The 15,790-nt window shown below is 41.4% G+C and overlaps 1 protein-coding gene across 11 annotated transcripts in view; it reads right to left on the reverse strand.

The window, feature by feature from the left end:
* FKBP5 (FKBP prolyl isomerase 5) overlaps window positions 1–15,790 on the reverse strand; it is a 114,496-nt gene that overhangs the window by 15,206 nt on the left and 83,500 nt on the right. For all 11 annotated transcript variants that reach the window (XM_026482736.4, XM_026482732.4, XM_048225775.2 and 8 more), the window contains 2 exons: window positions 6,534–6,690; window positions 255–345 (listed from right to left, as the gene is read on the reverse strand). In XM_026482736.4, coding sequence (XP_026338521.2) covers window positions 255–345; window positions 6,534–6,690 — 248 coding nt within the window. The remainder of the gene's footprint in view (window positions 1–254; window positions 346–6,533; window positions 6,691–15,790) is intronic.

Consider the following 15,790-nt stretch of genomic DNA (forward strand, 5'->3'; position numbering starts at 1 on the left):
AAAAAAAAAAAAGGCTGACACGTAGGAACAAAATAAGAACACTGAGCTCCTTAGCTGTATATCAGCTGTGCGGTATCAGTCCCCCCTACTCTGGGAGCAGCGTCAAAGACGAGAGACCACCTCGTCATGAAAAGCACAACATACGAATAAATGCCATCTATCCACACCACCTGATAATAATATAAGATGTCATTTATAGGGAGTGGACAGAGAAGAAATCTGCCATGATTTCAGAGAAGCTGGTATTTTCTCACCTTTTCGAAGCTCTTAAGTGTCACTTCATATATAAGCTCAGCATTAGGATCAATGCCAAATTTAGGCTTCCCTGCCTCTCCAAAACCGTATCTGAAATGGAGAGTAAGAAAACAAACCTTTAAAAGAACGGATTTATTTCCAGGCACTTCCTTTGATATCTGAGGCAGCACGTCAGCACAGAGCTCCCATCTGCACACTCCACACATCGGGACCCTGAAGACACACCGGCTGTGGATCAGAAGATACAGTGCCACGTAGCACTGCTGCGGCGTCTGAAGAAACCCGGCGAGATTTAGTTTTCTTTTCTCCTTCACCATCACATGTAACATTAACACCTGTACTCCTTGAGAAAGTTTGCTTGATGTGATTTTTTTTATTTTTTATTTTTTAAAGATTTCATTTATTTATTCGACAGAGATAGAGACAGCGAGAGAGGGAACACAAGGAGGGGGAGTGGGAGAGGAAGAAGCAGGCTCCCAGCGGAGGAGCCTGATGTGGGGCTCGATCCCATAACGCTGGGATCACGCCCTGAGCCGAAGGCAGACGCTTAATGACTGAGCCACCCAGGCGCCGCTGCTTGATGTGATTTTAAATGTCACTGTCTTTTTCTCTGCTTGATGTAGTATCTAGTTCTTTTTATAAAATAGCCATTGTTTGGTTATCAGGACTTTTCGCTGAAGCTTTATCCGCAGGACAGAGACAACAGGCACTGTGATTGCTACAGTGCTGTTTATTGGCGGCTATGTTTTAATACGCTTTTAACTTTAAAGTGTGGTCTCCTTCCAGTAGTACCACTTCCAGTCAGATAAATTGGGGGGGAAGGCTGACACAGCAGGAAGGAAATTCATCCTCCTGGCATTTGAAAGCAAGACATTTAAGAAGCACACGGAACACACAAATGATAGAATACACAGTCAAACAGAACAGCCCTAGCAAGCTCTAACACCTCATGGAGAGAAATGCTTTGAGCTCTGTGGCTACCACACTGTAAACAGGTGTAGACCTGTTAGCCAAAACTTCCTGAAGAAAACGACTGAGGGTATATAAATTGTTTTTCTGTTTTTATTTTCTTTCAGATCACTGCAGGTCTTTAAACAAACCAGAGCATTCAAGAAGCACATGTCTCCTAGAATGGAAGTTCTGGTGGTGGTTTGTCGGTCTGGTCCAGTGGTTTCCCAGCGTCCAGTACAATGCCCAGCATCTTATGAAAGTGTTCACTGGACTATATTCTGTTCCCATCTGTTTCAAGGCCAAACTACTCTTGAATATATGGAATGGTACTGCAAGATAACTTAGTAAACCCAAAGTTTCAGGCTATGGGTTGAAGGATGCCAAAACCAGGTAGATGCTAATACCTCCAATTTTCTCCGGGGCAAAACGACTAGAAGAGGCAACACTCCTATCCTGCTGCTTACATCACTTTCTTTACCCCTTCCCTGAGTTTTTCAGGAAGAAAATGCTTACCTCCTCTACTACACAAGAAAAGGAAAGCTCGAGCCAGAGAGAGGCACAGAAATACAAAGACAGTTGGTAGGAATGGGGTGTGGCAGTTTTAATAGCAGGGCAAAGGGTATCTTCAGCAAAGAAATCAAAGAGGACATAATTACCAGTGGCCGATTTTAGGCAGTCATGACTAGTTTTCTACTTTGAGCTCTTAGACCTATATATCTCCTATTGGGTTTCTACCGTCTGGTAAATAACGGAACATTCCTTAACTGTTGGGAACTAGATAGGCAGGTGAGTCCTTGCTGATGTTTACTGACAGCATGTGGTATTTGGAGCCTTGCGCTAAACAGGTACAAACCCAATAGACGGCCTGACACTTGCCTTAGGCCAGTGACTCTCGACAGGGGTGATTTTAATCCAGCCCCCAACAGGGACATTTGGTAATGTCTAGAGATTTGGGGCTTGCCTCAACTACTGGGGTGCTACCAGCATTTAGTGGGTAGGACACCCTACAACGCATAGAACAGCCCCCACAATCAAGAAATATCTGGCCCCAAATGTCAACACTGCTGAGGATAAGACAAGCCGCCTTAGAGGAACTTGTGAATCAAAGTCCCAAGGCTAGGGGTGGGGGACGTGGGGGGGGGGGGTGTGAAGAGACTCTGTGAAGATTTCTGTGGAGCACACCATCCTGGGGAGGCGTAAGCCCACACCAAGCTGCTTTGCGAGCATCTAGCCTGACTTCCAAGTTATACAGAAAGTTGTCAGACTTGTGCTAGATCGGCCTGGGCAAGGAAGGACCCAGGGCACACAAATTCATCTGACTGAAAGAACAGAAGAAATCTGGTATTAATATTCTTGAATTAACAGTTGCCTGCAGACAGCAGAGATATAAAATGTGACTATTAATGACCATTAAGGCTTTATGTGCATACAAGAAGTATTGTACCACAAATGCTTACCAACTGCTTCATTTTTACAGATGAAGAAACTGAGGCTCAGAGAGAACTGCTTCCGGAGAGTCACACAAAGAGGCAGCAGCAGAGCCAGGATTTAAATTCAGACTCTCTGGGTCCCCAGAAAACTGTTTATTTTTTAACCTGCACTGCCTCATAATTAAACATTCTGGCTCTTGGCAGCCTGTGTTTTTGTCTGGGGCTGGTGCAGGATAGAAACATAAGGAAAGGGAGGAAAAAAATTATAACTAGCCATATCTTACCTAAAATGAGCACAATATGAAAGTATTAAACAGTATTAAACACAATATAAAAGATACTGTTCTGTTGAGAAGAAAGAAAATTGGTTCTGTGGAAGTGTTTTATGAATTTATTATGAAAACATCCTACCAAGGAGTCTATCAGAGTCGCAGAGGTGCGCTCTGAAGATCTTCTAGAGAATGAAATGCAGATGACGCGAGGGAACTTCAGAGCGTGAATTTGCGGCAGCCAAACCTACGGCGACGCTCATCTGCACTGTTCTGTGGTGTGTGGGGATGTGAGCAAGACAAGCAAGCCCACTGTGAGCACTCACACGCGCCTGGTGAGGGGATGGTCGGCCTGCGCGGACAGCCTCACATGCAGAGTACACACTTCACAGAGCTCCTCGACACACTAACCAGTATCTTTTTCTAACTGTGCTGAATTATTTCCATGAAACGTATGAAAAAACTTTTTTTTTTAAAGATTTTATTTATTTATGTGACAGAGAGACAGCCAGCGAGAGAGGGAACACAAGCAGGGGGAGTGGGAGAGGAAGAAGCAGGCTCCCAGCGGAGGAGCCTGATGTGGGGCTCGATCCCATAACGCCGGGATCACGCCCTGAGCCGAAGGCAGATGATTAACGACTGCGCTACCCAGGCGCCCCCGAAAAAACTTTTATACCTAGAAATTTTTGAAAACTATTACTTTTATAACTGAAAAGATTTGAAAAATCTACCCGATGTTAAAACTGGATTTCCTTTTTCTTGTGGTCTAAGGGTAAAATGGAATAGAAAAATAGTCACCACAGTAGCAATAACAGCTAATATACAGAGAGTTTATATGTGTCAGGTACTCTGCAAAGTTCTTTGCGTGCATTACCTCACTCAGACCTCCACAACTTTATGCAGATCCTGTTATCCCCATTTTACTGAAGGGGAAACTGAGGCTGAGGAGAGTTAAGTGACTTGTACAAGTGGACACAGCTGATAAGGTAATAGTGGGGGGGTTAACCATTAATGACACAACAAACGATTTAAATGTGCAAGGAACTATTTGCATGAATAAATGTAAGGATGATTTCTGTATCTCTTTGCCATTAAACTTGAGCCAGCTGCCCCCCAAGCTGTCTTGTTAGCTAGCTCAAAATGTAATAAACTGATTCATACAATCTATGCTTGCATGTATGCAGAATTATCCATCCTCGAGGAGCTGAAATCTGAAAGCATGCAGTGGACATAAACACCACTCTCTTCATATGAGTCTAGAACTACAATTTTAGAAAGCTAGATTAAAAATAATTAGATACTACCTGGATATGGAGGAGACAGCTTTCTTTATGCTCTACTTGAGTAAAAAACAGTTCCTTCTAGAAGGAGAGAAATAAGTTTACCTGAAGGTGAACTACAATGATAGGGTAAATGTACATAAAACACACTAAAACAGGAATATAGTAGTGGGAAAAGGATGGCAGAGAAAAAGAAGGTGTGAAATAAAAGGTGCCTCCACGAAGGCTCTAAAAGGGGTCCAGGTGTAGAGCATCGGCAGGCCTGGCCAAACCTCACCTGGGAAACAGAATTAGGGCTCAGGTATGAGGGCAAAGGTGAATACGCCACTGAGTTACTCCCGAGGCTCCACAAAGGCCATCAAGTGTACAAAAGTCCAGCTGCACCTATCGGTAAGTGCAGGCCGTCCGCATTCGCAAGAACTCAGAATCCTGGACTGAAATCCAAGGAGCCAGAGAGGGAGGAGCCTCCAGATAAGCAGATGCACTTTCATGCAAACAGAATCAAAACACCCTGCTTTCTCTCAAGGGTCCATTTCTCAAGATAGAAGGGTTAGATTCATGGTATAATTTTAGGTCCAAAAATAATGCCAAACATGTTTTCACAAGAGAGACTGTTAGTGTCTGATAGTTCTAAGCTGGGAAGTGCTAATGGATATCCTTATGATGGGAAGAATTTAGGCAAAAATGAGTCATCTCCGCTGCCTTTAGATCCAGGAAGAACACTTTCTTTTCCCCCCCAGGGACTCTGTATAAGAACAGGTGGCATAAATTCAAGTGGTAATAAATCATCCAAATGCTTCTTCTGCTTCCAACCCTCACATGTTTTACTGCCTCCCACCTAATTTAGAGAAAAGGAAAGAGGGGGGCAGGAGAATCATGTGAGACGAGCCAGTAGCATCCTGTCTTGACAATATGGCAGGCAAAACAAATAAAGAGCAAAACTCGCCTGTTAGTCCTATCCTTGACACCCAACAATCAAGTAAACAGGCTCGCAGATCTTTGTGATATTACATGGCCCATTAGTTCACTCCATGACTAACTGTAGCCTGGTTTAATTGTTTCCACTGTTACCATTAATTTCATTGAAAACACCAAAATATTGATTGAAAAAGCAAGTGTATACCTGTGTTTTTTTTTTTTAATTATTGTTGAGTACAATGTTACATCAGTTTCAGGGGTACAGCACAGTGATTTGATGATTCTATATTACACTATGCTCACCATGACAAATACAGTCACCATCCATTAGCATAAAATATTAGCACAATATTATTTACTGTATTTCCTATGCTATACCTTTCATCCCTGTGACTTATCTTATAACCATAAGTTTGTACCTCTTAATTCCCCCTTTGCTTATTTCACCTAACCCCCCCAAACCCTCTGCAATCACGTTTGTTCTCTGTATATATGATTGTTTCTGTTTTGTTTGTTCATTTGTGTTTTTTTAGATTCCACATATAAGTGAAATCATATGGTATTTTTCTCAGTCTGACTTCTCTCACTTAGCACAATGCCCTCTAGCTCCGTCCATGTTGTCACAAATATAAAACACTAATGAAAGAAATTGAAGAGGACACAAATGGAAAGATATACCATGACTATGAATTGGAAGTATTCGTATTGTTAAAATATCCATACTACCGAAAACGATCTACAGATTCAATGCAATCTCTATCAAGATACCAATAGAATTTTTCACAGAACTAGAACAAATAATCCTAAAATTTATAAGGAACCACACAAGACCCTACATAGCCAAAGCAATCTTAAGAAGAACAAAGGTGAAGAGGGGTATCACACTCCCAGACTTCAAGATACACTACAAAACTGCAGTAATCCAAACACTGTGATACTGGCACAAAATAGACACATAGATCAATGGAACAAGATAGAGAGCCCAGAAATAAATCCACACTTACTTGGTCAATTAATCTACGCCAGAGGAGGCAGGACTATATAATGGGGAAAAGATGGTCTCTTTAGTAAATGGTGTGGGGAAAACTGAAGAGCTACATGCAAAATAATGAAAGTAGGGGCGCCTGGGTGGTTCAGTCGTTAAGCATCTGCCTTCGGCTCAGGGCGTGATCCCGGCGTTCTGGGATCGAGCCCCACATCAGGCTCCTCCGCTATGAGCCTGCTTCTTCCTCTCCCACTCCCCCTGCTTGTGTTCCCTCTCTTGCTGGCTGTCTATCTCTGTCAAATAAATAAATAAAATCTTTAAAAAAAAAAAAATGAAAGTAGACCACCTTCTTATATCTCTCACACACACACACACACACACACACACACACACACCCCTGTCCTTTAGATAACTTCACTGTGTACTGAACTGGTATGCTGCTTACCGTGGTCCAAGATATAAAATACATTGTTCTTCCCGTTGCATTTTCTCCAGGGCTTTGTCAATTCCAATTGGAATGTCATGGTCTTCTCCTTCCCCAACAATGAATACCACATCTCTGCAATCAAACATCCTTCCATCATAGCGGCCTTCCAGGTGGACTGAGGGAAAGGAGACAGGTCAATCAAAGCTGCTCTGTAGGACTGGCTAATTTAGGGAAATGATAAATGATTATTTCCCCTTTCTCATTTCATCTAGACACACAAGGGGTATGGCCTATTGATACTTCGTCTACCCAGTCTGAAAATTTAAGAGCAATCCTATTTCTAAGTTTAAACTTGTGATTACCAACAACTGTATCAATAAGATAGCTTGAGGGGCAATTGGGTGGCTCAGTTGGTTATGTGGCCAACTCTTGATTTCAGCTCAAGTCGTGATCTCAGGGTCCTGGGACAGAGCCCCATGTCAGGCTCCCTGCTCAGTGGAGAGTCTGCTTGAGGATTCCCTCTCGCCCTCTCCCTGTGCCTCCCACTCACACTCTCTCTAAAATAAATAGATAAATCTTAAAAAAAAAAAAAAAGATAGCTTAGTGGATAATAAAACAAAGCAGAAACACAGGTTTAATTTATACCTACTATATGACAGAAATTTCCTCACCTGTAACACAGGATCAAGAAATGCTAGAATATTTAATAGATAATTATCAAGGTGCCCATGAATTTAATATCAAATTTATAATGACTTAGACATTTATAACTACACTTTGACTTCAGATGCTTGGAAAAAAAACAACTAAATGACTATTTCCCCAAGATAAACAAAGGTTAACTGAAAAAAGCAGCTCTTTTTTCTTAAGAGTGTTAATCTCATCCACAAATATATTTGAGTAAAAACAGAAAACCCAAAGTCAGCATCATCAATAACTATATAACAGCTATACCCCTTAGTGGAGTGATAACTGTAAAATGTGAAGGAATCATTAGTCTACTATAACTTCACAAATCAAATTATTTAACCATCTCTTCTGAAATGTTAAGAGGTCAATTTCTTGGGGCCTAATTTCCTATTCCACTTAAACTCACTCAGCTAATTCCTAGGGTAGTTTCATATTAGAGAAGCTTTTGTTTCTTCAAGACAAAATAGGAAAAATGCACACAGATATGTATATTTTTCTTGATCCATTACTTTTTTTCTAGGATAAGCAACTCTCTGAATCTTTCCAACTACTTTTCATATGAAAGATACTCATTCTCTTCCATTTGGGTCTTTGACTCAGTAAGAAAAACGGATGGCTCACGCAATGGCACAGCAGTCACCAAGCAATGTAATAATCGGTCTTTGCTAAGAAAATTCTTTATTCTAACTTCTGTAATGTAATGGCCTAGATTCAAATGTAACCATTTCCTAAAATGCTTCTTTTCTAACACCAGTTTCTCTAACTTTAACATGCTTTAGAGAGACTAAAAATTACTCATTCTGTTATACTTGTTTCATGAGACAATTATTAGTTTCCCAACACAAATTCAATTCCAACTTACTCTACTTTTGACCTACATCTCAAAGGTCCTCTGAGGCTCTACAATTCTATGAATCTATGACCCAGTGATACAGTTCTTACAGGCCAGAAACCAGCTTCAAAGCCAATTCCTGCAGTTAATTATTTGACCAGGTACCTTTAAGCCCAGGCCTGAAAAATTAGATAAACGCTGAAAAGTACACAGCAGTGGTATAGACATCAAGAGCCACAATGTCACATGGGCATTTATGCTTTAAAGCTCTCTATCCTGGGGCACCTGGGTGGCTCAGTCAGTTAAGCATCTGCCTTCAGCTCAGGTCATAATCCCAGGGTCCTGGGTTTGAGCCCCGCATGGGGCTCTCTGCTCAGCAGGGAGTCTGCTTCTCTCTCTCCCTGCCACTATGCCTACTTGTGATCTCTCTCTCTCTGTCAAATAAATAAATAAAATCTTAAAAAAAAAATAAAGCTCTATCCTTTTCTGATTTACTAGGATTAAGACCATCCTGACGTGCTTCCGTCGAAGACGTAGGATGAAGTCCAAGGAACTCGGGCCAAATTAGAGAGAGGCGTGACTCTCTAAACAAGGGCAAGAAATACACTGGCTCTCAGGGTGGAATTTTGCTCTATGTCCCACAGTCATAAATGCAGATGATCCTCTCTAGTACAGTCACTTTTGGAATGCTCTAGATAAAACAAAACTCAGTCAACTGATAGCACATTGAAAATTCTTTCGAATTGGAAAATAGTTCCAAATAAATTCAGCTTTATTATTTTCAGATACATCTAGAGAGGTTCTGCAGGGTGTCTATGGCTTAAGATATTTTTACTAAAATAAAGAAAAGCTGATGTTGCTAAAGGAATTGAGAGTTCTGAAAAGTTTATGCTCTTACATATTTTAAAATCTGCCCAAGAAATTTGATGTAGACTAATGTGATGATATTTTTCATGAAAAAAAAATTGCTGAGTGAAGTGAATTTCAGCTCATGAGTTGAGGAATATTCTCAAGTACTGAGACTTATTATCCTGGTGCTTCACAACTCAGCTGACAGATTTTTCTGTCTGAGGTTTATTGTTAGAAGTATCTTCCTCCCTAAAGGAGAGTACATTTAGTGGGGGAGGAAACTATCAGTACATTCATTGTGGTTTTTGGTTGATCAAGTTTGAATGTGTTTTCAAAACAGGAAATCCAGAGACTCTGCAAAGGATTCCTGCCTGTGTGTCAGTTTCCTAGGCTAGTTTTCAGCTTGATGCATGTACTCGATGTTAAAATTACATAAATAATTCCAGAAGTTCTCTTTACATGGGACAACCCATCATATTAGGGGGGAAAAAAAGACTGGCTACTAATAAACGTGTTGGGAAAGATAAGTGAAGCCAGCAAGCCAAAGAAAGGGTTCAAATTATAAGGAAGGCAAGCAAACTATACTGAAAGCAGCTGGCATAGGAGACACAATAAAGGACAGAACCAATGTTTACGGCTACCTGGTCGGAAGGTAAAAATCTGCCATAACTAAGGGGCGTAAACAGAAGGGGGAATGAACCATGAGAGACTATGGACTCTGGGAAACAAACTGAGGGCTTCAGAGGGGAGGGGGGTCGGGGACTGGGATAGGCCGGTGACGGGTGTTAAGGAGGGCACGTATTGCATGGAGCACTGGGTGTTATACGCAAACAATGAATCATGGAACGCTACATCAAAAACTAAGGATGAACTGTATGGTGACTAACATAAAATTTTTTTAAAAATCTGCAATAACTCTCATACTTACTACTTTATGTATGGACTTTTTTTTTTTTTTTTTTTTTGTAAACCTAACTCTTCTAAGTTGGACCTGAACACTACCTACAGTACCATCAAATCTTAAACTGATACATGCACACACACACACACACCAGTTCACATGTACGTATACAACCGCAGCCTTTTCATCTGGAATGTCAGAGTAAGAGAAGGTAACACAGGCTCAGGGAGTATACAGCCCACTCACTCTTTACATCTGCACGTAGCAAGGGCTATCTCCCTGTTAACTGGTTTCTAAACTCAGAACACTGGTGTGACAAGTACTACAAGACTGCTGACAAGAACTCACACACCACCCTGGAGCCACAGAAACGCCAAGGACCGCCACAGCAGGGCCCCCTTCATGGTGACAGACGCGAACATGCCTGGCTCCTCCAGGGCCAGTGCTCGGTTTTTGTTTTTTGGGTTTTTTTTTTTAATTGTCTCGACACTTGATACCAAAGAAAACCGTGGCAACTCTGGCTAAGGAAGACCTGTGGTTGCTTTTGACCTTGCATCTTTTAGTGCAAATACTCACTTAATAAATATTTAATAATAACCATCATGACTCACTGGGAGCTCGGCCTCTAGGGCTCAGGAGGTCTGTTGCTAATTCCAACCGCATGATTTACGGGAAGTAAATGATCTATGACGTGCCCAAAGAGAATAAAAGTACATACAGGATGCTTCTACTTAGGGCTTTTTTGGTAGAGAAAAAAAAAATACACAAAAAGGAACAACATTTTCTCTTGACTTAAAGTCCATGTAACTTGGAGGGGGGAGGTCCTCCAAACCCCATGAAGTCAAACCAAATGAAATTACCCGAGCTTTGCTGCGCAACCCGAGTGTAACCACATCAAGTAAGCCGGGTCTGCTGCAAAGCATCACTTAAACTGGAGCTCTGACTTATTGTTCTCTTACTGCCCTAGAGCAATTTTGTTTTGAAGAGCACAGAACACCCTGTTCTGAATGTGGCTGGCACATGAACTCGATGTGCTGACAGCAATTTGTACTCCGATTAAAATAGGGGGGAAAAGGAAAGAGAGTGTACTGCAGTAACAAAAACTGGAATGCAAGAACCCAAAAACTAGAATTTGTATTTTAGGAAGCAAAACTGAGAAGGAGGCTCCATAACCTAAAAAAAAAAAAAAAAAAAAAAAAAAAAAGTGCCGTAAACGCTCCAGCCTCAAGACGTTAGCTCTGGTAAGTGTCTGTTTTTCCCTTTTCTAATTATAGTAGCTGGTGTCTGATAGCTTTGCACTCATTCCCAAAACAATTACTGGGTCATGGGGATCTGAATGGGAATGTTGTAATGGCATTACTACTAGACAAGACCAGTCATCTGGCCAGAGAAAACCAGGTTCTGACAGGTTACTCCCACATGGCAAGGGTTTTTTCTGCTGCCTAATTCATGCCAAATGAGTTTCTCTCTGCCTGCCTAATAGAGCAGAACATCCAAGAGACAGTGGATTCTTAATGACGCCCTGAAAAGGCAAACAAGGAAACAGAGATGGATTTCTAAAATCAGGAGAGCCGTATTAATCACTGATTAGAAGAGAAACTGTTCCCATCAAGCATGGTGGTCAAATTTCCCCCAACTGCCTCCTTCCTCCTCTGTACCACTTTATACCGAGAGAGATGACCAATGACTGCTGACAGAACTGAGGGGCAGACGCTAACTGAGGGCAGGCATGCACCCTGGCTACCTGGCTAGAAGAATTCATGCAAACGGATGACAGATGATAGATCTTAGTCTAAATAGGAAGCGTATGCACAGCCATAAATTCTCCACCAACACGAATCTGCATCATTCCTCTCTTCACACCGGGAAAGCACTTTAGTCAGACCTGGATTCCAGTCCCATTCTGCCACTTAACAGTTGTGGCTTTGGGCAAGGTCATCTAAATTATCTGAAGCTCAGTTTCTTCATCCACAAAATAGGGAAAACAAGATGAGCTAACTAGTAATTGTGGAGAGAATTAAATCAGGGCCCGAATGAAAGCTTTTCGCCCAGCACCCGGCATTCGTTCATTCTTATATCAGGGTATCTACTGTGTGAGGACCCTGTGCTACGTGTGGATACACAGAGATGAACTCAGTGGAAGTTAGCTATGATTATTTTCCTGCAATGAGTGGTAAATTATACCAGATTAAACATGTTTTAGAACTTCGGCTCAAGAAGCCACTTACTGGCTCCACAGAGAGCACTACTGCAGTATGAATAAAACTCAAAGTAGGGAGGCAAAGGCCATGTTTTACACTTCTTTTGTACCTCGCAGTGCCTAACACACAGTTCAAGGCCAGAAAGTAAATATTTATTTAACAATTAACTTGAAAACAGGGCATTAAGGAAAATGGTAGTAATTTTCACTCACTTATGGGAATTTTCCTTTTTGAATAGTAGTCAGTACTACTATTTTTAATAAATTCCAAGAGCTATTTAAATTTTTACTGATATGGAGCTTCTGTTTTTTAATACTATTTTATTTTTTATTTTATTTACTTATGTTTTTAAAAGATTTTATTTATTTATTTGACAGAGAGAGACAGCCAGCGAGAGAGGGAACACAGGCAGGGGGAGAGGGAGAGGAAGAAGCAGGCTCCCAGCAGAGGAGCCCGATGTGGGGCTCGATCCCAGAATGCCAGGATCATGCCCTGAGCCGAAGGCAGACGCTTAACGACTGCGCTACCCAGGCGCCCCCTTTAATACTATTTTAAAGTATTAAAATCCACTGGCTGGATTTTTTAAATAACAAAAAGGCCTATTTTCTACTAAGATTTTACTCTACCTGAAGACTTGAAGCTACTTTTTTTAGAAGGAACTACATAAATTCAAGATATTTGAAAGAATAGGGGCGCCTGGGTGGCACAGTGGTTGGGCGTCTGCCTTCAGCTCAGGGCGTGATCCTGGCGTTATGGGATCGAGCCCCACATCAGGCTCCTCTGCTGTGAGCCTGCTTCTTCCTCTCCCACTCCCCCTGCTTGTGTTCCCTCTCTCGCTGGCTGTCTCTATCTCTGTCGAATAAATAAATAAAATCTTCAAAAAAAAAAAAAGATATCTGAAAGAATAAACACTGTCCATTTTAGACCAAGTGCCACACTATATTATTTTGTGAAAACGTATAATAAAGTGGTTTCAAGAATTTGCTCTCTCTTACTGGACAAAATTTACCAGGACATTCACAAATACTTCAAAAGCATGTGAAAAACAAAACCAAAAAAACCCTCTTAGCTCTATCAGATCTCAACATGGGCATACATGAACTCATTCCTCTATTTCCAATTTTTGGTACCATTTGGTTTTTGATATTTATTGACAGAAAAAAGGAGAGTGTGTGTGTGAGTGAGGGGGGATGGTGATGGAGAGGCAGAGGGAGAGGGGGTGAGGGAATCTCAAGCAGGCTCCACGCCAAGCACGGGCCCGATGCAGGGCTCAAGCACACAACCCTGAGATCATGACCCGAGCCAAAATCAAGAGTTGGACACTGAACCGACTGAGCCACCCAGGTGCCCCAAGAAAATCATTTTCGACAATTTTGCCTCCCCTCTCCATTTCCCACTGCATCGCATTTTGTTAAAATGACCCAGTTCTGGACTGTTAACCTATTATTACTTTTAACATTATAGTTTTGCCTGAAATTTCAGGGATCTGTCAAGATAAATGCATCCAACTTCACTGACATGTTATGGAAATTACTTTTTTGCTCACTAATGTTGCTTAAGCCTTGAAGTCTTCACTTCTTGGCTTTATTTTTTGCGATATTTTAGTATATCCTACAGTATTTTTTTTTTCCAAAAAGGGCATGAGTCTGCATATTCCAAAAAGTTGATCTTGTTCTTCTACTTAAAGGAATTGACTGAGTATGCAACTCTAGGTTCAAAATACTCATAGTTGCAATGCTCAAAGCATTGTCATGTAGTATTTAGTGTCATGAGTAAGTCTGATGTCATTCTGATTCTCATTTGTTTGCATAGAGCTTGTTCCTCCATGGAAAAGCTCAAAATTTTCTTTTAAGCTGTGGGATTAAGAAATCTCACCAGAACGTATCTAGGTGAAAAAGCACTCTTTGCTGCTGTAGGCCCCTCTCAGCTGGCCTTTTCAACTCTTAAGGTTCTTCTATCTTCTCTAGGAAATTTTCTTCTATCACGTTTGATTAGATTCAATCAGTCTATCTTTGATTTTTCATCCCCATCTCCTTTCTTTCACCTTCCATATCTTTGGGTTTTCTTGATCTACGTTCTGAGAGATCCTAGACTACCTTTTTTATATCACCAATTCAGAATTCTGGGACTGCCCGTTTTGCCTTTCAACCCTTCCTCTGAGTTCCAATTTTGACAATATTCTTAATTTCCAGAAACTTTATCTTCGTTTTCCTTTTTCAGAGAAGCTGGTTTTTTAACTTATGAATTTAATGTCCTATTAAGTATCTCTGAAGATAGTACTAAGTATTTTATTTTTTAAAAAAAGATTTTTAATTTATTTGAGAAAGGAAGAGCGTGTTTGCATGTGGGTCGGGGGGCAGAGGAGCAGAGGGAGAGGGACAAACAGACCTCTGTGCTGAGCACTGAGTCCAACATGGGGCTTGATTCCAGGACCCTGAGATCATGACCTAAGCTGAAATCAAGAGTTGGACGCTTAACTGACTGAGCCACCCAGGTGCCCCAGTAATAACAAATATTTTAGAAGTTCTTTTCTATTTCTTCTTAGTCCATCTTGGGGCTTCTTTTTCTCATGGGTACTTGCTGATGTTTCTTTGTTATCTGATCGTATTATAAAGGAAGGATTCAGAAAGACCAAATGATTGTCAATACCTGGCACAGTTTATCTAAGTGGTTAAATACATTTCCATGGTAGGCTTTTCCCCAAAGGGGTGGGCTGATTGTGGAAATCTATGGGTGGAGATTCCAGAAATATTTACCGAGCATTTACTATAAGCTGAGCACGATATGCCCATGAAGGCTGGGCACGTCTTTCCCCAGTGGTGATAAACAAAAAAGCCTGACTTCAGGAGCAAAACACTTGAGCCTACTTACTATTGTGCAGAGCTAGTTCCCTTCAAATCCGCTTTAAAATCTCAAAGATACTTTGTATCCTCATTCTCTAAATCCAAGTCCTGACACACGGAGTCTTCTGAGGCAGATCCCTATTTTATTTTAGAAATCCTGGTCTTACTGACTTTAGCCCAGGAGCAAAGACACAGCCAGACCCTAGAGTAATTCTCAATCTTTGGTTGCAAATTAGAATCACCCAGGGAGTTTAAAAACGTGTGCCTGGAGTTCCAGCCTGTGAGATTTAAGATTCTTTTTTTTTTTAATGTTTTTTTATTATATTATGTTAGTCACCATACAGTACATCCCCGGTTTCCGATGTAAGGCTCGATGATTCATTAGTTGCGTATAACACCCAGTGCACCATGCAATACGTGCCCTCCTTACTACCCATCACCAGCCTATCCCATTCCCCCAGCCCCCTCCCCTCTGAAGCCCTCAGTTTGTTTCTCAGAGTCCATAGTCTCTCATGCTTCATCCCCCCTTCTGATCACCCTCCCTTCCCTATCCCCCCTCCCCTACCGATCTTCCTAGTTCTTATGTTCCATAGATGAGAGAAATCATATAATTGTCTTTCTCTGCTTGACTTATTTCACTTAGCATTATCTCTTCCAGTGCCGTCCATGTTGCAGCAAATGTTGAGAACTCGTTCTGATAGCTGAGTAATATTTCATTGTATATATGGACCACAACTTCTTAATCCAGTCATCTGTTGAAGGGCATCTATCTCGGTTCCTTCCACGATTTAGCTATTGTGGACAATGCTGCTATGAACATTGGGGTGCATATGGCCCTTCTCTTCACTACGTCTGTATCTCTGGGGTAAATACTCAGTAGTGCAATGGCTGGGTCATAGGGTAGCTCAATTTTTAACTTTTTAAGGGACCTCCACACTGTTTTCCAGAGTGGCTGTACC

Source organism: Ursus arctos, unplaced genomic scaffold (assembly GCF_023065955.2).
Source record: "Ursus arctos isolate Adak ecotype North America unplaced genomic scaffold, UrsArc2.0 scaffold_31, whole genome shotgun sequence".
NCBI lineage: Eukaryota > Metazoa > Chordata > Mammalia > Carnivora > Ursidae > Ursus > Ursus arctos.